The sequence below is a fragment of the Cygnus atratus genome, chromosome 3 (assembly GCF_013377495.2).
Source record: "Cygnus atratus isolate AKBS03 ecotype Queensland, Australia chromosome 3, CAtr_DNAZoo_HiC_assembly, whole genome shotgun sequence".
In the NCBI taxonomy this organism is placed as follows: Eukaryota; Metazoa; Chordata; class Aves; order Anseriformes; family Anatidae; genus Cygnus; species Cygnus atratus.
Window position 1 is genome coordinate 118,201,313 of NC_066364.1, and position 15,855 is coordinate 118,217,167.

At 38.5% G+C, this 15,855-nt stretch overlaps 1 protein-coding gene across 3 annotated transcripts in view; it reads left to right on the forward strand.

Annotated features, from left to right (window-relative positions):
* Window positions 1-15,855, forward strand: part of EFEMP1 (EGF containing fibulin extracellular matrix protein 1) — a 48,468-nt gene that overhangs the window by 31,142 nt on the left and 1,471 nt on the right. For 2 of the 3 annotated variants that reach the window (XM_035565441.2, XM_035565442.2), the window contains exons 5-10: window positions 4,914-5,036; window positions 8,320-8,439; window positions 11,154-11,273; window positions 12,682-12,801; window positions 14,318-14,441; window positions 14,552-14,747. In XM_035565441.2, coding sequence (XP_035421334.1) covers window positions 4,914-5,036; window positions 8,320-8,439; window positions 11,154-11,273; window positions 12,682-12,801; window positions 14,318-14,441; window positions 14,552-14,747 — 803 coding nt within the window. The remainder of the gene's footprint in view (window positions 1-4,913; window positions 5,037-8,319; window positions 8,440-11,153; window positions 11,274-12,681; window positions 12,802-14,317; window positions 14,442-14,551; window positions 14,748-15,855) is intronic. The other variant, XM_050709443.1, reaches the window with a different exon arrangement.

The window sequence follows — 15,855 nt, forward strand, 5'->3', positions numbered from 1 at the left end:
GGCCTACAGAAAGGCTATGTAATTATCTGAGTTCAATTATTACAATGATCAAGATGCTGAAGATAACCCAGCTCAATTTTCAAATACGTAAGATCTGCAAAAGGATTGATAGAGACACCCAAGTTATTTCAAAGGAAATTGTTCAACTACAGAGGCTGTGACTGTCCAGAGAACAACTGTCCAAGAATAAAATGGCTTTAGCCACAACTGAATGCATCTTGACTCCACTGAGGTCAGGCCAGGTAGCCTGGCTAACCAGAGATGTAAAGATTTGCTTTACAGTGTTTTGACATGCAAGAGAATGAATTAAACCTCTATCACAAAATACACATTTACATTAAAGCTCGTATTAGAACTCATAGGCTCAAAGCAACATCTGTCTCATGATAGCTTCCCTTAAAGGCCCCTGGATTTTCATACTGGAGAAGCAACCAGTGAAGTCGAGAGGAGAAGCCCTAGCTGTGGTGTTTGTTCAGGCATGGTTGGTCAGAGAGAACGGAGAGCTCAGCTGCCCAGCAGCGCTCTTTGCTGTCATGAGCTCAGCTACTCAACCTTTTACATCTCTTTTTTATTTGTCTTTTATGTAAGCAAATGTCAACTGGTCACAGCATCAATAGCAGGGTAGTTATCAATTATTTGAGCAACATCTTAGATACGCTGAGTTTAAGAGTTCATTTATATTTCATATGTTGCCTGCATCAATGATCAAATGCCAACCAAGTTCTTCAACAATTTAATACAAACCTACAGCTCTTGTTTATCCATAGTGAACAGCACAAACTTTTAAAAGATTAGTTGAGATTAGAAAATACAAAGAAATAAAGAAAGAAGGATGCTAAGAGAAGATCATTTTCATTACAGGTTACCAATGTAATTTAAATTGCCTACCTGGGTGAGCAGATGTGTAATATGTAGAAATGATATTTATATAGAGGTGTCAAGGAAAGAGTTGAAAGTGTTTTCAAGGTAGAGATTACAAGGTACTTGCTTGAGATAGAAGCTTCAGCTATAGCATCAGTTGCCGGAACACAGAAACAAACTTTGTCATGATGACACTAAATTTGGAAAAGAGGATGCAAATGAAAGATGCTCAAGAATGAGCTTGTAAAAGCCCGTTATTTTCTTTCTAGATCTGTTTCTTATACTGCACTCATCACTGTGGTATCTTGAGTGCTTTCCAGTAGTGCATTAAGCAACATGACAAACATCTGTCACATTTGTTCTCTCACCCTCTCCCCAGAGAGACAAGTGTGTGCAGTGGAGTGTCTTGTTTTAATTTTTTTAATTATTATAAACACACATGCACGTACACACATTATTAAACATTCATGCTAGAGAGGAAAGGTCAAACAAATTTATCTTGCTCTCAGGATTAAAGCTGGTGAGCTCTGTGATGTTCCTATAGGAGTTTCTATCACAGCCTTGCCCCAGCTTGCTATGCCTTCACACACGTCAAATCAATCTGGTCGTGGGTGTTTGCAATAGGTGGAAACCAGAAGGATGGCTTCCCAATATCCTCATTTACTTTTCACATTTAAATCCAGGGATTTTGTCAAGGAAGATCAAATGGAATGAGATGGTAAGATTTAAGGAAAAACACATGCTTTGTGTAATCACTGTTTCATCCCAGTATTTATTGCATTTGATACAGATTAAAGTAGGAATTGACGCAGCTTCCAGATCCCTGTCAGGATCAGAGGGCACTGTGCAACTTGTGATAAATAAGCTAGGAATCTAACAGATTGGAAAACTGATATAAACTGGAAAAACAAGCTCTTACAATTATGAAAAGGTGACCTTGGAGTTAGCAATTTTCATACAGTGGGGACATAAGTGAGAAAACAATCTGAAAGCTTCAGATTAGAGTTCAGTGAGGCTCTAAACAACTGCATGTAGGCAGTCTACCTACTCAAGAACCGTGAACAAACACATAAGTGCAAGTCCCAGGTCAATATTGGCAATGCCAGTGCAACATTATGCTACTTTATATGGGGGGAAAAAGCATGTGTTTGTGTCTATTGGTAAATAACACCCCTGAGAAAAATGGTGCTGATCTACCTCATCCCAAGCATTGATGTTGCCTCCTTCGATGACTTCCACTACTCCATTGCTTGAATAACTTTCAGGACAATTAGAAAAAAAATGTTTCTCTAGTGGAGGATGATTAAGGTCACAATGATGTGTGCCAAGAAGCTTAATATTTCTTTGGGCCTCACTAAGAGCATAGATGCAGAGATCTGTGCAGCAACATCACATTGCAAAATCCACCAATGCTTCTTTCCTTACACAAGGGCTGGGCTGCTTCTGGTATCACACCAATACAATTCACATTTGGCACCACTTTCAGCACTGAAATCTTCCACTCGCTTCCTCACCCTTGTATCAATCACAATAGTAGACATGGCTGTAATTATTGCAATACTAGAGATTTCAGAACTGAATGTTCCAGCACTGAAGCCCTCCTAGCATAGCTGCCTGTTGTTCTCCTCCCACAGTATTTTCCTTGACACACAATCCTCAGGCCATCAGCCTTCCCTTCATATTAGCAAGTCCTTAGCACAGACGTGAGCAGAAGTGCTCCAAGCAGGCCAGGCTGCTGCCCTTCCCCAGCGAAGGCCAGAAGCTCCTCTCCTGTCCGCCTTTACTTCCCACCTTAGGCAGTTCAGGGAAGATGCAGGTAAGGCCACAAAACAAGAGGACTGGCATTCTCAAAGGGCTCCCATCAATACTTCTTCCCCCACATACCTCCTTCCCTAACAAGCCTAGGAACTATCTCAAAAAAAGCCATCCAAGAAAAACAGCCAAAATAGCAAAAAGTACCATGACAGCGCACAGTAAAAGCATGGATAAAATCCACCAAACATATTCCACATACTGATCTGCATTTTCATGACATGTAGAAGGCAGACAGGACATGCACAGACAGCCACAGCTGAGTTGCAGTCCAGTTCAGGACCCTAACTGGAGTTAGAAGCTTGGGAGAGCCCTAAAGGGCTCCTTGACACAAGCCGCATGAAAAGGCTGTTCCTATAAACACGGACCTTCGTGGCCACAGCATCAAGTCCTCTGAGAGTTTCTGAGTGAGGAGGCGGCTAGCAGGCAAACAGGACTTTAGAACAATTGTTTTTCTTTCAAACTGAACTTACCATTGGGAAAAAAATCAAAGATCCTGAGTGCATAAGTCAATCTAGCTTGTTTTGTTTTAGCTGAGTAGCTTATTATTCCATAGAAAAATAAACTAAATGGAAATCAAGCCGTGGATGCAAGTGACTACACAACAACTTAATGTATTGTAACTAACCCACCTTAAAAGCTAGCTTATGTTAAGTTCACTCATATATGAAGTTGCTATGGATCCAATTTTCTGTTCTGTACAATCCGCAACAGTGTGCGTACTTAAAAAAGAATTTCAACTGTTTGAGCGTTATAGCCCTTTTATTTTCAGCTTCTGCAGAAAGTAGGAGTACATGCAAAGCCCAGTGAAGTCCCTGCAAAGACTTGCATTGACTCCACTGTGCTTTGGCTCAAGCTTTTAATGATGTGTCAGGCTGGTATGAGGCAGCCAGATCTAGTCCCTGAAAATCTCTACACCTGAGAATGTGCTTTTCAGCTGTCACTGCAGAACAATGCGGTCAGCAAGTCCTGCAGCAGCACAACGGCTTTAGGACTGTTACTATGCAGAAATGCAAAGAGCAGGCTAACATAAAAGGACTTTATTTTTCCTGTCAGATAAAGAAAATGTATGTAAAATATTTGGGCATTTGAGGAAGGACAAACATTGAGAATCAATTCAAACTGTTGATGGTTTATTTTTTATTGAATCTTGTGGTCAAAATTGTTTTCATTTGCTATGTGAAAGAATCCATCATTTTTTCCAAAGCACCACCCAGAATCTGCCACTGGTGATGTTCTAACGTCCCAAGTGCCTATACAAATAGAGAGGTCAGCTGAGATTTGTAAACTAGAGATCATAAGTTTTAAGGAATTTGTTTATTCAGCCTAGAGTCTCCAAATTGTGTAGAATGCCAAAATTAAAAAGTCCTTTCACTGTACTGTGTCAGGTTACAATAAAAAGCTCTCTAACATTTTGGATGTTCGGATGAGAAAACAAATTGCAATTCCATTTTAAGCAAGTTATTTGTCAGCACATGCACTTTAATTATATTTAAGTACCTCCAGCATTTTCTAATGAATAGGCAAAATCAAGATGTTTTTATACTTGTATAAGCCTGCATTTAGTGTGAATGAAAAGCTACCTGAATTACACAGAAAAGTATCAGTCCAGTACTGCTAAAATACAAGCAGATGTACACTATTTCCAAATACTTTAACAGATTGAATTAGGAGAATTTTCATGGGAATGACAAGAGGCAGATCTCTTCCTGATGAGAAGGCCACCACACACCAAGTTCCAAGTCCCTCTCCAAAGTATGGGGTACGGGAACCATGCAAAAGGATCAGTCTTAGAAATATTTTGTTGTGCTAATACTAAAAAGTCATCTCATTCTTGAGAAACAGATGAACTACTTTTGCTGAAGTTTTCCAGAGTAATTCAGCATGCAACAAACAATCAGCACAGGAAAAAAAACGTTAAATGATTTAAGTAGCATAAAGCTGCAAGACATCTATGAAAAGTTTTATAATGATAACTACAAATAATAATGGTATTTGACAAATTAAATGTGATTATTTAGAATAACCGTATCTGATACGTTTTCAAATGCAGTTAAAAGCTAATAGAAATCTGGTAACATTTTATATCCTGCAAATGGAATAAGCTTTGAGATCACTTCTTGAGTGTATTTCAAATTTGCTGCCTTCATTTGTAAGTAGCCTGAAAATAGGGAAAACGTTTCAACAGGTAACTCTAAGTAAGTTCTATGACTAATAGTGTATTTGCTCTTTTTATAAAGATATAGATGAATGTGCAACGGGAACCCATAATTGTAGAGCTGACCAAGTATGTGTCAATCTAAGAGGGTCCTTCAGCTGCCAGTGTCCTCCAGGGTATCAGAAACGAGGGGAGCAATGCGTTGGTAAGTCTTGCTTTAGACTAAATTATTTTCTTTCGTTACCTGAAGTTGCAAACTTTTATAACAAAATGCATGGGTATGTATACTGTACAATAGCTGTTTATTTTTAAAATGGAATGGAATAATTGCTTTATCACAATAATTAATCACTAAAGCATGTAACTAGAAACTATTTTAAGTATAATCAACACAGAGTTGAACTTCACAAGATTAATTTTCTTACTAGTTACCACTGTGTTTATTATTTGTATTGGGGTATTGCCTAATGTCCCAGATACAGTCAGAAGTCTTCTAGAGCAGCGAAGTAAAATGTGTCTTTCCACTGACCTCAGTGAGATTTGAATCCAGATCTGCAGGACAAAGCCCTACCTTCACACAGACCTAATCCCTGCTCTGCAGAGCCCCCTTGCACAGTCTGTTTCAGTGTCGGTTTTATGAGTAGAAATGAAAGAGATGGAAACTCTGAATGCAGGTATATGATATTTGCAACTTATAAACCACTATGCTTTATTTCTTAGGCCAAAATCAACTGTTGGCACCTTTGGGACCTATACAAGTATAGCATTAAATTAAATCCAAGTGCAGCATAAACACTGCATCTTTCCTATTCCGTCCTCATTTGGGGACATAATGTGAAAGTGCCATTACTCTGTTCCTGCAGTCTTTCTTCAGCCTTTAGCACCTCTTTAATCACAATTTCAATGGATAAAATGGTTTTATAGGCACTCCAGTCTTAAGCGTTAGGTTTGTCAGGGATATTGAAAACAATTATGAAGTAGGAGAATCAAATGTATACATCATCAGGTGACATTCAAGACCACCTCTTCTAAGCACAAGACTGATTTTATGCAGCCTAGTAGAAAAGCTTTTCCGTTGTTGTTCTCAGAAAAACATGTTCTCTGTGCAAGTAGGATGAGTCATTTGGGAATGTAGGCACAGGAATAGCTTTGACAGGTCACTGATATATTTATTTTTAAACATGTTTTATCTAATTTTGTAGAACACTGTATTACTGCTGTGCAGTAGCACTTTTAATGTCAAGACCCAGGCTACTACCTGAAAACCCTACTAGACATCTTACAGCTCTCAAAAGAAGCAGTATGATACACCCTTCTATCTACATGTGAATACAGTTATGCATCTAAATCCACACATGAAGAGGTCAGGAAAGCAAGATTTCCCTTCTCTTATTTAGGTCAAAACCAAGAATAACACCTGTGTTACATATTACACACTGACCTAAATTACCAGTACATCGCTACTCTTCATACTGTCAGCATTTCAGAATAAACACTGTCTTTGGGGATTTATTTATTTATTTATTTTTAACAACTTTGCCAGAAAATGTTCTTGGGACCAGACCTTGACAGAGGTTCTCCATATGGGAGGAAATGTTTCTCTCAAATTTGAACAAAATTTTTCCAGACCTTTTTGGCTTCAAGTTGGAGGAAGAAAAGGACTCATTTTTAACAATTCATTGTTTTTTTTATCAAAATGCACTAACCATTTCTTTGATTTAAAAAAAAAAAAATTGTAAAGAAATTGCTTGTTCAACTATCACAAAATTAGTCTTTTCTGAAACATAGGATTGAAGATAGAATGAGTTGTCTTCCAGCATTAGTTCAAACAGAAGATTTGGCAGAATTGATTAGATTACACTCAGCCCTTGGATCTGCTTGGAGCTGATGTGCACAAGAGCCTAATACTGCAAGGAGAACTCCCACTGAATTAGAGTCTGATCCTGTAAGCATTTACATGCATAAATACAAAGCTTAAAAAGTAAAGCATTGCTTATATGCCTATATTGTATAACCAGGTTTTTAAACAGCAACTTTTAAGAGCTTGGTCCTGTAAAGTCAAGGATGCAAGAGGTCTGCTGTGCCTCCTAATACATTCAATTTCTGCTTCAGAATTTCCCTGCAACGGAAGCGTTACAGCAATAATCACTACTGTACGGATAGCCAGGAGTTTTTCCAGCGTAAGCCTTTTCATTCAAACCCATCCAAAACACTTCACTAAGTTTAGCTCCAAAAAGTGACTGCGAAATTGACAGAAAAAGAGTTAACTTCTAACGATTATTTTTTCACTTGATATTAAAACAAACTTTCCTCGTCATAAAAAATAAAAAATCTTGGCCTCTTTTTAAACACATCTATGGTGGAAACAGCTGGAGGTAGGAAACTCAAGATCTGGCATGGATATGGGAAGTGCCTTTCTTTGTTCCAGTGAAAACTGGTATTATTTGTCTGAGCGTTGAGCCTTTGAAATCTCACATTGTGTACATGTACAGAACACGGCACGGATTTCTCTACCAAGATCAAGCAGGCCACAACTAAAGACAACTGCTGCACATACATGCACAATCAGCGTTGCAGCATAGCTTAAAAAAATTGCAAACAGGCAGTATCTCCTCCAGAATGTAAGGATGCCTTTTAAAATGCAGAGGTAAAAAAAAAAAGGGGGGGGGGGCGGAAGCTGTTGCACATTTTGTGTGGATTGCAGGTGAAAACCCTGCTCCAGTGCACATTAGGAATGCTGAAACTTGGAAAGGCAGTCTGCTCCACCTCACAACCAGGGCTAATCTGCAGGGAGAGTCTGGGGAAAGTTAATACCGCCTGAGATAGCACAGCTCCAGCCAGGCTGCTTGCCTTCCTCAGCACCAGAGCGCAGCCAGAAGGTGCTGGTGCTGCTGTATCCAAAGGCACGCAGGAGGGACAGCAGCCCCCAGGGAACCCAGCCAGTTTCTGGGGGATCCCTGTGGAAGCACAGCCATCTGTTTCCTTTTCAGGGCCACTAATCTTCTGTCCTCACAGGGAAAATTTGGACTTGTCCTAACAGAGCTGAAAAGATTTAGTATAAGCTAAGCGTGCTGCATCTGAAGTTTTGGTTAGATGAGGTGCAAGTTACAGTCACTCTGTTGGTCAGCCTTAAGTCTGACCATGAGACAGATCATCTTCTGGCTGAAAAGCAGAACCAAACAACCTGGGTTTTGCCTATGCAAAGTAAAACTAAGGACTACAGTGGAACTGACTAAAAAGTAAAATTAGCATATGTATTGATCTTAGTGGCCGGAAAACAATCTGCATAAAAGATTTTTTACACAAGTTAAAGAAAAGTTAAAGCATTCCTAACAATATCCATGGAAGCAACATCTACCCCACATAAGCTTTTTTCTGCTTTTAGTTAAGTTCAATTAACTTTACAGTTAATTCAGCAGCACAGGTAATTTTAGCAGCACTGAACTTCCAAGATGCCATTTGAGCTAATTTCTCTTTTCATTACTCAGATATAGATGAATGCACCCTGCCTCCATACTGCCACCACCGATGTGTGAACACTCCCGGCTCCTATTATTGCCAGTGCAACGCTGGTTTCCAGCTAGCGTCCAACAACCACACCTGCGTGGGTAAGAACTTCTCTGCGTGCACTTACACGAGCTCACTTGGTGTAGAGAAATACTGACACATAACTTGCCACGGTTATGATTTAAGTGTCTTCATCCCAACTTACTAAAGGAAATAAATTCCAACCAATATGTTATACTAGTTGCTGTACAGAGAAGCTGTCTTGCAAGTGATCTGAGAAGTACTGGTGAATTAGAAAATCAGAGCCTCGTGGAAAACCCATTCTTTTCTACGTTTCTGAGGAGCACCTAGTTTGGCAACTGACCTCTGGAGGTTTACATTCATTATTTAATCTTTGATTTAATTATTCTTTCAGTTCTGGTGGATTGCTTTTTCAGTATTACTTGCTTTCATGGTATAATTCCCAGTTTTACAACACAGAGGCTGGAAACGGAAACCAGGGGGAGCAAAACAGTTAAGTGCAATTATCCTCAGCACACGATAAATGTAGTGATGAAAAAGCATTTACATGTCAAACTCGAATCTCTGGAAAATACTACTACAAATGAAAACGAGGGGTCACTACAAAAGCCACGTTCATCCCCTTAAAAGTAAAGCACTAAGGGAAGCCTTAAGTCTGCCGCAAAGTTTGAAATGAGATCTGATCTAGAGCAATTAGAGATAGTAATAATAAAAAGGAAACTATGTCTACTGAAGTGCAAGGTACTGAAAAAGTTCATATTAAATGTACATACTTGGGAGAAGGATGCTATTTCTTAAAGCTGATAATTCTCCAGAACACAAACTTCTCAGTGATACTACTAAAAAGGCAAGAGCATTGTTAAGAATATCTATAAAGAACAAAACTTGTGTTGCCATTTCATTTTTTTTCCATGTTTTTGGAATAAAACTAGGTAGGAAGTCAGAAGATTGCTTTCCTGATTTTGGCTAAGGCACAAGAATAGCCATATTGAACACCAGCAAAGTTTTGCTTAGCCCTGTGTTTTTTCCAAGCTTCCAAGCAGAGGGCTTTAGGAAGAGTAGGAGATATGTAGCCTAGCAACTTGCACATCAAGGTAGGTTAAATCCTTTCATGTTCTGAGTACTGAATCAGAGGAACATAAAGTTTCATTTTCTAAGCAATTTCCCTTCTCGTGCAACACTCTCTTGGATCTGAAATTCCAGCTCCTGGGAAATCAATAATTTGGCTGTTGACTTTAACAGAATTGGGATCTCAGCTAGGAATGGGAGAATGGCCACGTTAAATCAAGAGACTGGTGATGGAGATGGCTGCGAGTTCTCTATGGCTATATATACACAGGCAGGCACGCTACATAGCACTGTGGTGACAGGCATTTGTTTTCTCACCAAATAGGTGAAATATTGCATGTGGACTCAATGTAACCACATGATGAGTTATGTCATTTGCCCCTTCCCATGGCTCAAATGTAAGGTGCTTTCTTTCAATTACACTTCCATATGATGCTCCAAGTTCGCTAGGTGCTTCACCAAGAAATCCCTTCTGACTCCTGCTGGCCTGCCAGCCCAGCAAGTCATACTCCCACCATAAAAGGTAAAGTAAATCCTTACACAAAAATCTGTAAAAGAGTGACTGCTGCATCAAGACAGACTTTCACATCTGCAACAGTCATCTGGCAGAAGTCATACTTCACAGCTGTACCGATTACATTTGTTACAACTTTTGCACATATTGAAAGTGGGTCAATATTTCTTGGAAGGGTAACAAATGGAATTGTGGCTTTGGCTCGCTTATTATTCCTTCTGGTAGCGTTGTCATAATGTACATTCTTCACACCATTGCCAGAAATCAACTAAAAGAACGAAAAATGCTTGGTAATCATTTCTCCCCTATTACCATTCATCATAAAGAGAAGGATCATAGAGATAATTAATATCCTCCTCATTGGTTTAGTTCTTGTGAATGCCAGATCTTAGTCATCTTTGTCAGTTTTAAAAGTTGTATCTGTCGATGAAAGTGTTGCTGACATTTATATGTACTTACAAAAGCTATGAATTCAAAAATCATTTAAAATGCAGCTCTCTACTAATGAGTATAGCTGATGAACACAAATGAATGGAAAATATGCAGGGAAGGCACACAAGGGAAAATTCACTGTAGATTTTAGCATATGACAAAGGAGCAATAATTAGCAGCCTATAAAAATAAGCACTGTAAATTGCAGAGGTGATTACACTTACACAAACCTTGCATTAAAATTTCTTCTCTTATATTGCCGTGTTCTCACATATGTTCTTCGGATTGCACACGATGAGAAATCTAGCATAGAAACCCCCCCCCCATATGGTCTAGGCCTTGGAGCATTGCAAAACTATACTGGCTTAAAAGGCTCGTTTTATAATTGTAATGGAACTTAAAAGAACAAATTTTAGGAGTAATAAATAGCTCAGATCTTAACCACTGCATGCTGAGAGGTCTTATCTGTATGTGTTCCTTATATCAATTATTTATAGACTTGGCATTTCATACCTGAAAAAAGACACTGGAATGTGAGGTTTAATAGCCACACTAAACATTATTGGAAGAATTCATTACACATTAGAATAACTCTCATTCCTGGAAAAATACTTTTTCTACATGGAATGTAAAGCATAGATCTGACATTGTTCCAGTGACTGCAGACCTGTATTGATATAGTCAACCGAGGTCCTGCTAAGCACTAGGCCCAGACTTAATCCACTTAATCAGCCTAATTACTGGGTGCAAAAGATAAAGATCTGTAATTTTTCTTTTCAGACATAAATGAATGTGATGCCAATAACCCGTGCGCACAACAGTGTTACAATATACTGGGTTCTTTCATTTGTCAGTGTAACCCAGGGTTTGAGTTAAGCAGTGACAGAATCAACTGTGAAGGTAAGCAATTATTTTTCTTAGAGGAGCAACCATTTTTGATTTATTTTCTCAGAAGCCTCTGTGAACTAAGGGATACAATTCAAGTGGAAACACAATGTGGGAGCGAGTTGTAGCCAAAAAAAATTAAGACAATTTTTTTTTTTTTATTTTAATGTTGCAAATACCATTGCTGATACACACCTTAGTAGCTGCAGCTGCATTCAGGTGTCTCATTAACAGTAAGTACAAAACAGGACAGACATTACTAGAGAACGGAGAGAGAATGAGAGAGAATAAGGCTTCTGAATATTTACTTCACAAACACTTGAATTGTGTGTGGTCTAATGCTGATGACCATTAAATGAATTGGAAAGGAATGCAAACCAAAAAACAAGTGAAATTCTGTGTGCTGTTACGTTCATCTGAAAATAAAGACCTTAAATTTGACTGTAAGGAAACAACAATTGTGCTTTTGAGGTGCTTTCAAGCCTGTGTATACAAACAGCATGTCTCCTGATGTTTATACAATCAACACTTTATTTCCTCTGCCAGTGCCTCCACAGGATTCCTCTAATCTCCCTTTGGACACGATGATCTCACCCGTAAAGCCCATATCCCTTCTACCAGTCTTTGAGCCAAAGAGGTCTTTTTGGTTTACCACTGCCCTCCTGAACAAGCCAGCAGAGCTATTACAGATGCTCCCTCTCCAAGCTTCTTAAGCTAATCCTACTTGCAAGCAAACAGAACAGGGAGCAGCAACTATGCAGCCTTCAGTATAATCCCTGACAAAAATCAAGAGCTGGGCTCAAGGCTCAGAGGTACTAGGAGGGCGGTACACTGTTTTCCAAGCCATTCTCTAGTTTGCATTGGTTTAATTTCACTTCTGCGTAATAGCAGTGTTAAAATCAGGTTTGTGCTACAATTCTCTGGCAAGGGGCTGATGGTTACACAAGGATTAAGAAAAAGAAAAGCATATATCAAATAATATTTGAAGACTAAAAAGAGACTTTAGCCTCTTTCCCAAAGAGCTGCTCCATTAGCGCACAAAGACAATAGTTTTGCTACACTAGCTAATCTCACATCTACTTTTCTGTGGAAGTAATCACTTCTAGAATGCAAAAACTATGGATTTTCTCTACAGAGGTTTTCCCAAACTTGTTCAGAAGTCTTAATTTACCTTCTACTTCCTCAAATAAATGCATTTCTCATTTTTTTAAATTTAAAATTTCTCATTAAAAAAAAAATAAAAAGTACAACCAGACCTTCAGTTTGCAACCTTGAGGTGTTAAGCAGTAAGTTAAGAGTTTTGAGAGCTTCCTCTTTTTAAAGAATTTTTCTTCTGTTAGAACCAGCATCTAGGTGTTATATTTAGTTTTGTAGAAAGGTAGATGTTAAAGAAAAAATTAAGCTTAAGTTCTTCTCTCTGCAGATACTGATGAATGCAGAACTTCCAGTTACATATGTCAATATCAGTGTGTCAACGAACCAGGAAAATTCTCATGTGTCTGCCCTGAAGGTTACCAGGTAGTAGGAGGCAGAACATGTCAAGGTAAGTGCCCCATCTTGACAGTCCCAATATTGCATTACTGGTAACACCATTTCACACAAGCCTAAGAATGCTTATCTAAGTGTTTATATTTCATGACAGTATTGTTAGGCTAGCAAAAGATGTTGATGCATTTGATGATTGACGGTATATTTTATATTAATTCCTTTTATTTGAATCTTTCAGCTCAAACTCTAAGTTTTTCAGATGCTTAGGATAAAATTTTCAACTTTCGTAATCCTTAAGTAAAGCTGGTCTTGGATGTCTAGGTGGTGAGGAGTCTAAGTTCCAGAGATAAATGTCTCAGAAAAAATCAGGTCATTTATTACAGACATTGGGCATTGCTTTATATCTGTTTCTTTTTATAGAGGTTTCTAAGCGCAGCCAGAGCAGAAAGGAAAGATATGTTCTTTCTGATAACAGGAGGAAAGAAAGCAAGAATTTTGAGCAGATTATTTATATTGTGTTTGGAAAATAAACATTCTGGTCAGTTGTTCAGTTACAGCTAGGTGCCACCAAATACCAGGATCACAGTTGCAAAGTTCATTTTCCTCACTGGTGCTAAATGTCTCTTTACAGTTACAGAAAAAGTGCAAGAATCATTGTTTTAGTAATCCAGAACCTGATTTCACAATCTTTATTTTTAGAAATAGGTGTGCTAGTTATTGTCAGAAAGGGATGAGGAAATAAATTGTTTATGGTAGTGTTGTGTAATGGTGGCTCTTTTTGAGAAATCAATTTAGATTCTTATCATTCTTAAGAATAGCAACTGATACTGAGTATCTTGGGGTGGGTTGTTTGACCACCTAAAAAAATAAATAAATCTGTTTGGGCCTTCCCAGAGCTTACATTTGAATAAGCCCTTTCTGGGGCTGGGTTAGTTTCAGGCAAGCATATGGATAGACAGGGGTTGGGTCTGACACTGCCAGGATAACAGAGCATCACAAAGCTGACAGTCCCCATTTGCATTCAAGGTCATTTTCCCAGGGTTAAAAAAAAAAAAAAAAAAGAAGCTCTACTTCACATAAAAATAAACACACCATGATTTCTTCCAAAGCTACTTTAGTTTAACTACAGCTATAAATATTAACTAAGCATTTAGTTAGACCATGAAACCTAAGCAATTAAGTGAGATCCTGCAAAAAGCATGAAATGACATTCTTTCTCAAAGCCTCTTTCCTCTGCCTGTAAGATACCTTGTGCTAGAAAATGATTCATTGCCAACTAGGAACTCAGGGTTTCTACAGTTGCATTACATGTACTATGACTAATGTGTTTCTTTAGTCAACTAAAGATCTTCAGACTTGATTAAGATGTGGTAAACAAATTTGTTCCATTTCTACTGTTCCAAATCCTTTATAGCAAGGCCTTGGAAAAGCAGGTGAAAAATAACATAGAAATCTGTTGAGTTTCAATAGACAAGCAGGTGGCTTGTTGGTGGTGGGTTTTTTTTTTGTTTCTTTTCATAGCAAACTCGATTTAAATCTGCTTTAACACAGTTCCTTCTTCTTCCTCCTAGACATAAATGAGTGTGAGACTACTAATGAATGCAGAGAGGATGAAATTTGCTGGAATTACCATGGAGGATTTCGTTGTTACCCAAGAAATCCTTGTCAAGAGCCTTATGTCCTAACATCTGAGAAGTAAGAGAAAGCCAGAGAGTTTTTTTAGGGTTATTCTCAACAGGCAACACAATCAAATACAACAGAAATCATGTTTTCAAGTATCAAGTTTATCCATTTTTGTTTTTCAGCCGCTGTGTCTGCCCTGTATCAAACGCCATTTGCCGAGAGCTGCCTTACTCTGTTGTGTACAAATACATGAGCATCCGTTCAGACAGAACAGTGCCCTCTGATATCTTCCAGATTCAGGCAACCACTATTTATCCTAATACTATTAATACATTCCGGATCAAGTCTGGAAATGAAAATGGAGAATTTTACCTGAGAGTGAGTATTGGTTGAAGTCAGACCCTGAGCAGGATATAAAACCACTGGTGCTACCGAGGTGTCTTGCCATTTTGACAACTCCATCAAGTGTTCCTATAAGAGAAATACAGCATAGAAAGTTTATCAGCTTTTTAATATTCCCTTATTGAATGTACTTGGTTTACAGACTTCAAAATGCTTTTACCTGCTCTGCCCAATAACTCCACAGACTGAGAATCAACCCATTGTAGTCACTTGAAAGGAACACCAGTAACATTCATGAATATTTAGCAATCACATCAGATTCACAAAACAGCTCTGCTTTTCACCCTGCACCAATGTCCCATGTGTATGTATTTAGAAGAGGGTCATAGAAAGATTCTTTGTACATTCTTAATTCCCCACACACAAGAAAGAAATTAAGTCAGGAATAGCTTGGGATGGAGTGCTGATTTCAAATGATAAATTCAGACAAACTTGCAACCAAGATTGTGTTGAGCGAGAACTTTTTCTTCAGTGCTGCAGCAGTTTCAGAAAACCAGAAGTTCAAGTGACTTATGGCAGCAGTATTTCCTGCTGGTACAACGAATGCGAGTAGATACACATGAATGAAACCGTCTGTAACATCTAGCTTAAGATTTTTGAAATCAGACTTTTTTTGTAAGCTTAATATGGACAAATTCCTGGAAAATCCTTTGTTTTATGTGGCTTTACACTCAGTAAAACAGAAACAGCCCAGAAAATTTAAAACAGAGTTATTAGTTAGAAAGTTTTCATTTATCTATTTTTCTACAAATCCAAAGATTTCAGTGTTTTAATAGTACAATAGAAAAGTAAACCAAGATATAGCATTGCCTATTTACACCAAGTCTCCCCAGGATGGGAACAAGGAACTCCTCACTTGTCTGACTTGTTCTGGTACTGCCTGTAAGCCAGTGCTCTTCCCTGGATTTCTCTTTCCTGGATCTATTGCACATCGAAACCCCATGCCTACTCCCAAAATACCAACTGTTATTTAAGGTCGACAACTCTTAAGAACAAGTTCACTCCAGCGCTAGGTAGGATAGGACTCCAACCCAGCCTCCAGACTGACTTTTAGACTGACAATTCCGATCTTCTGTTGCCACCC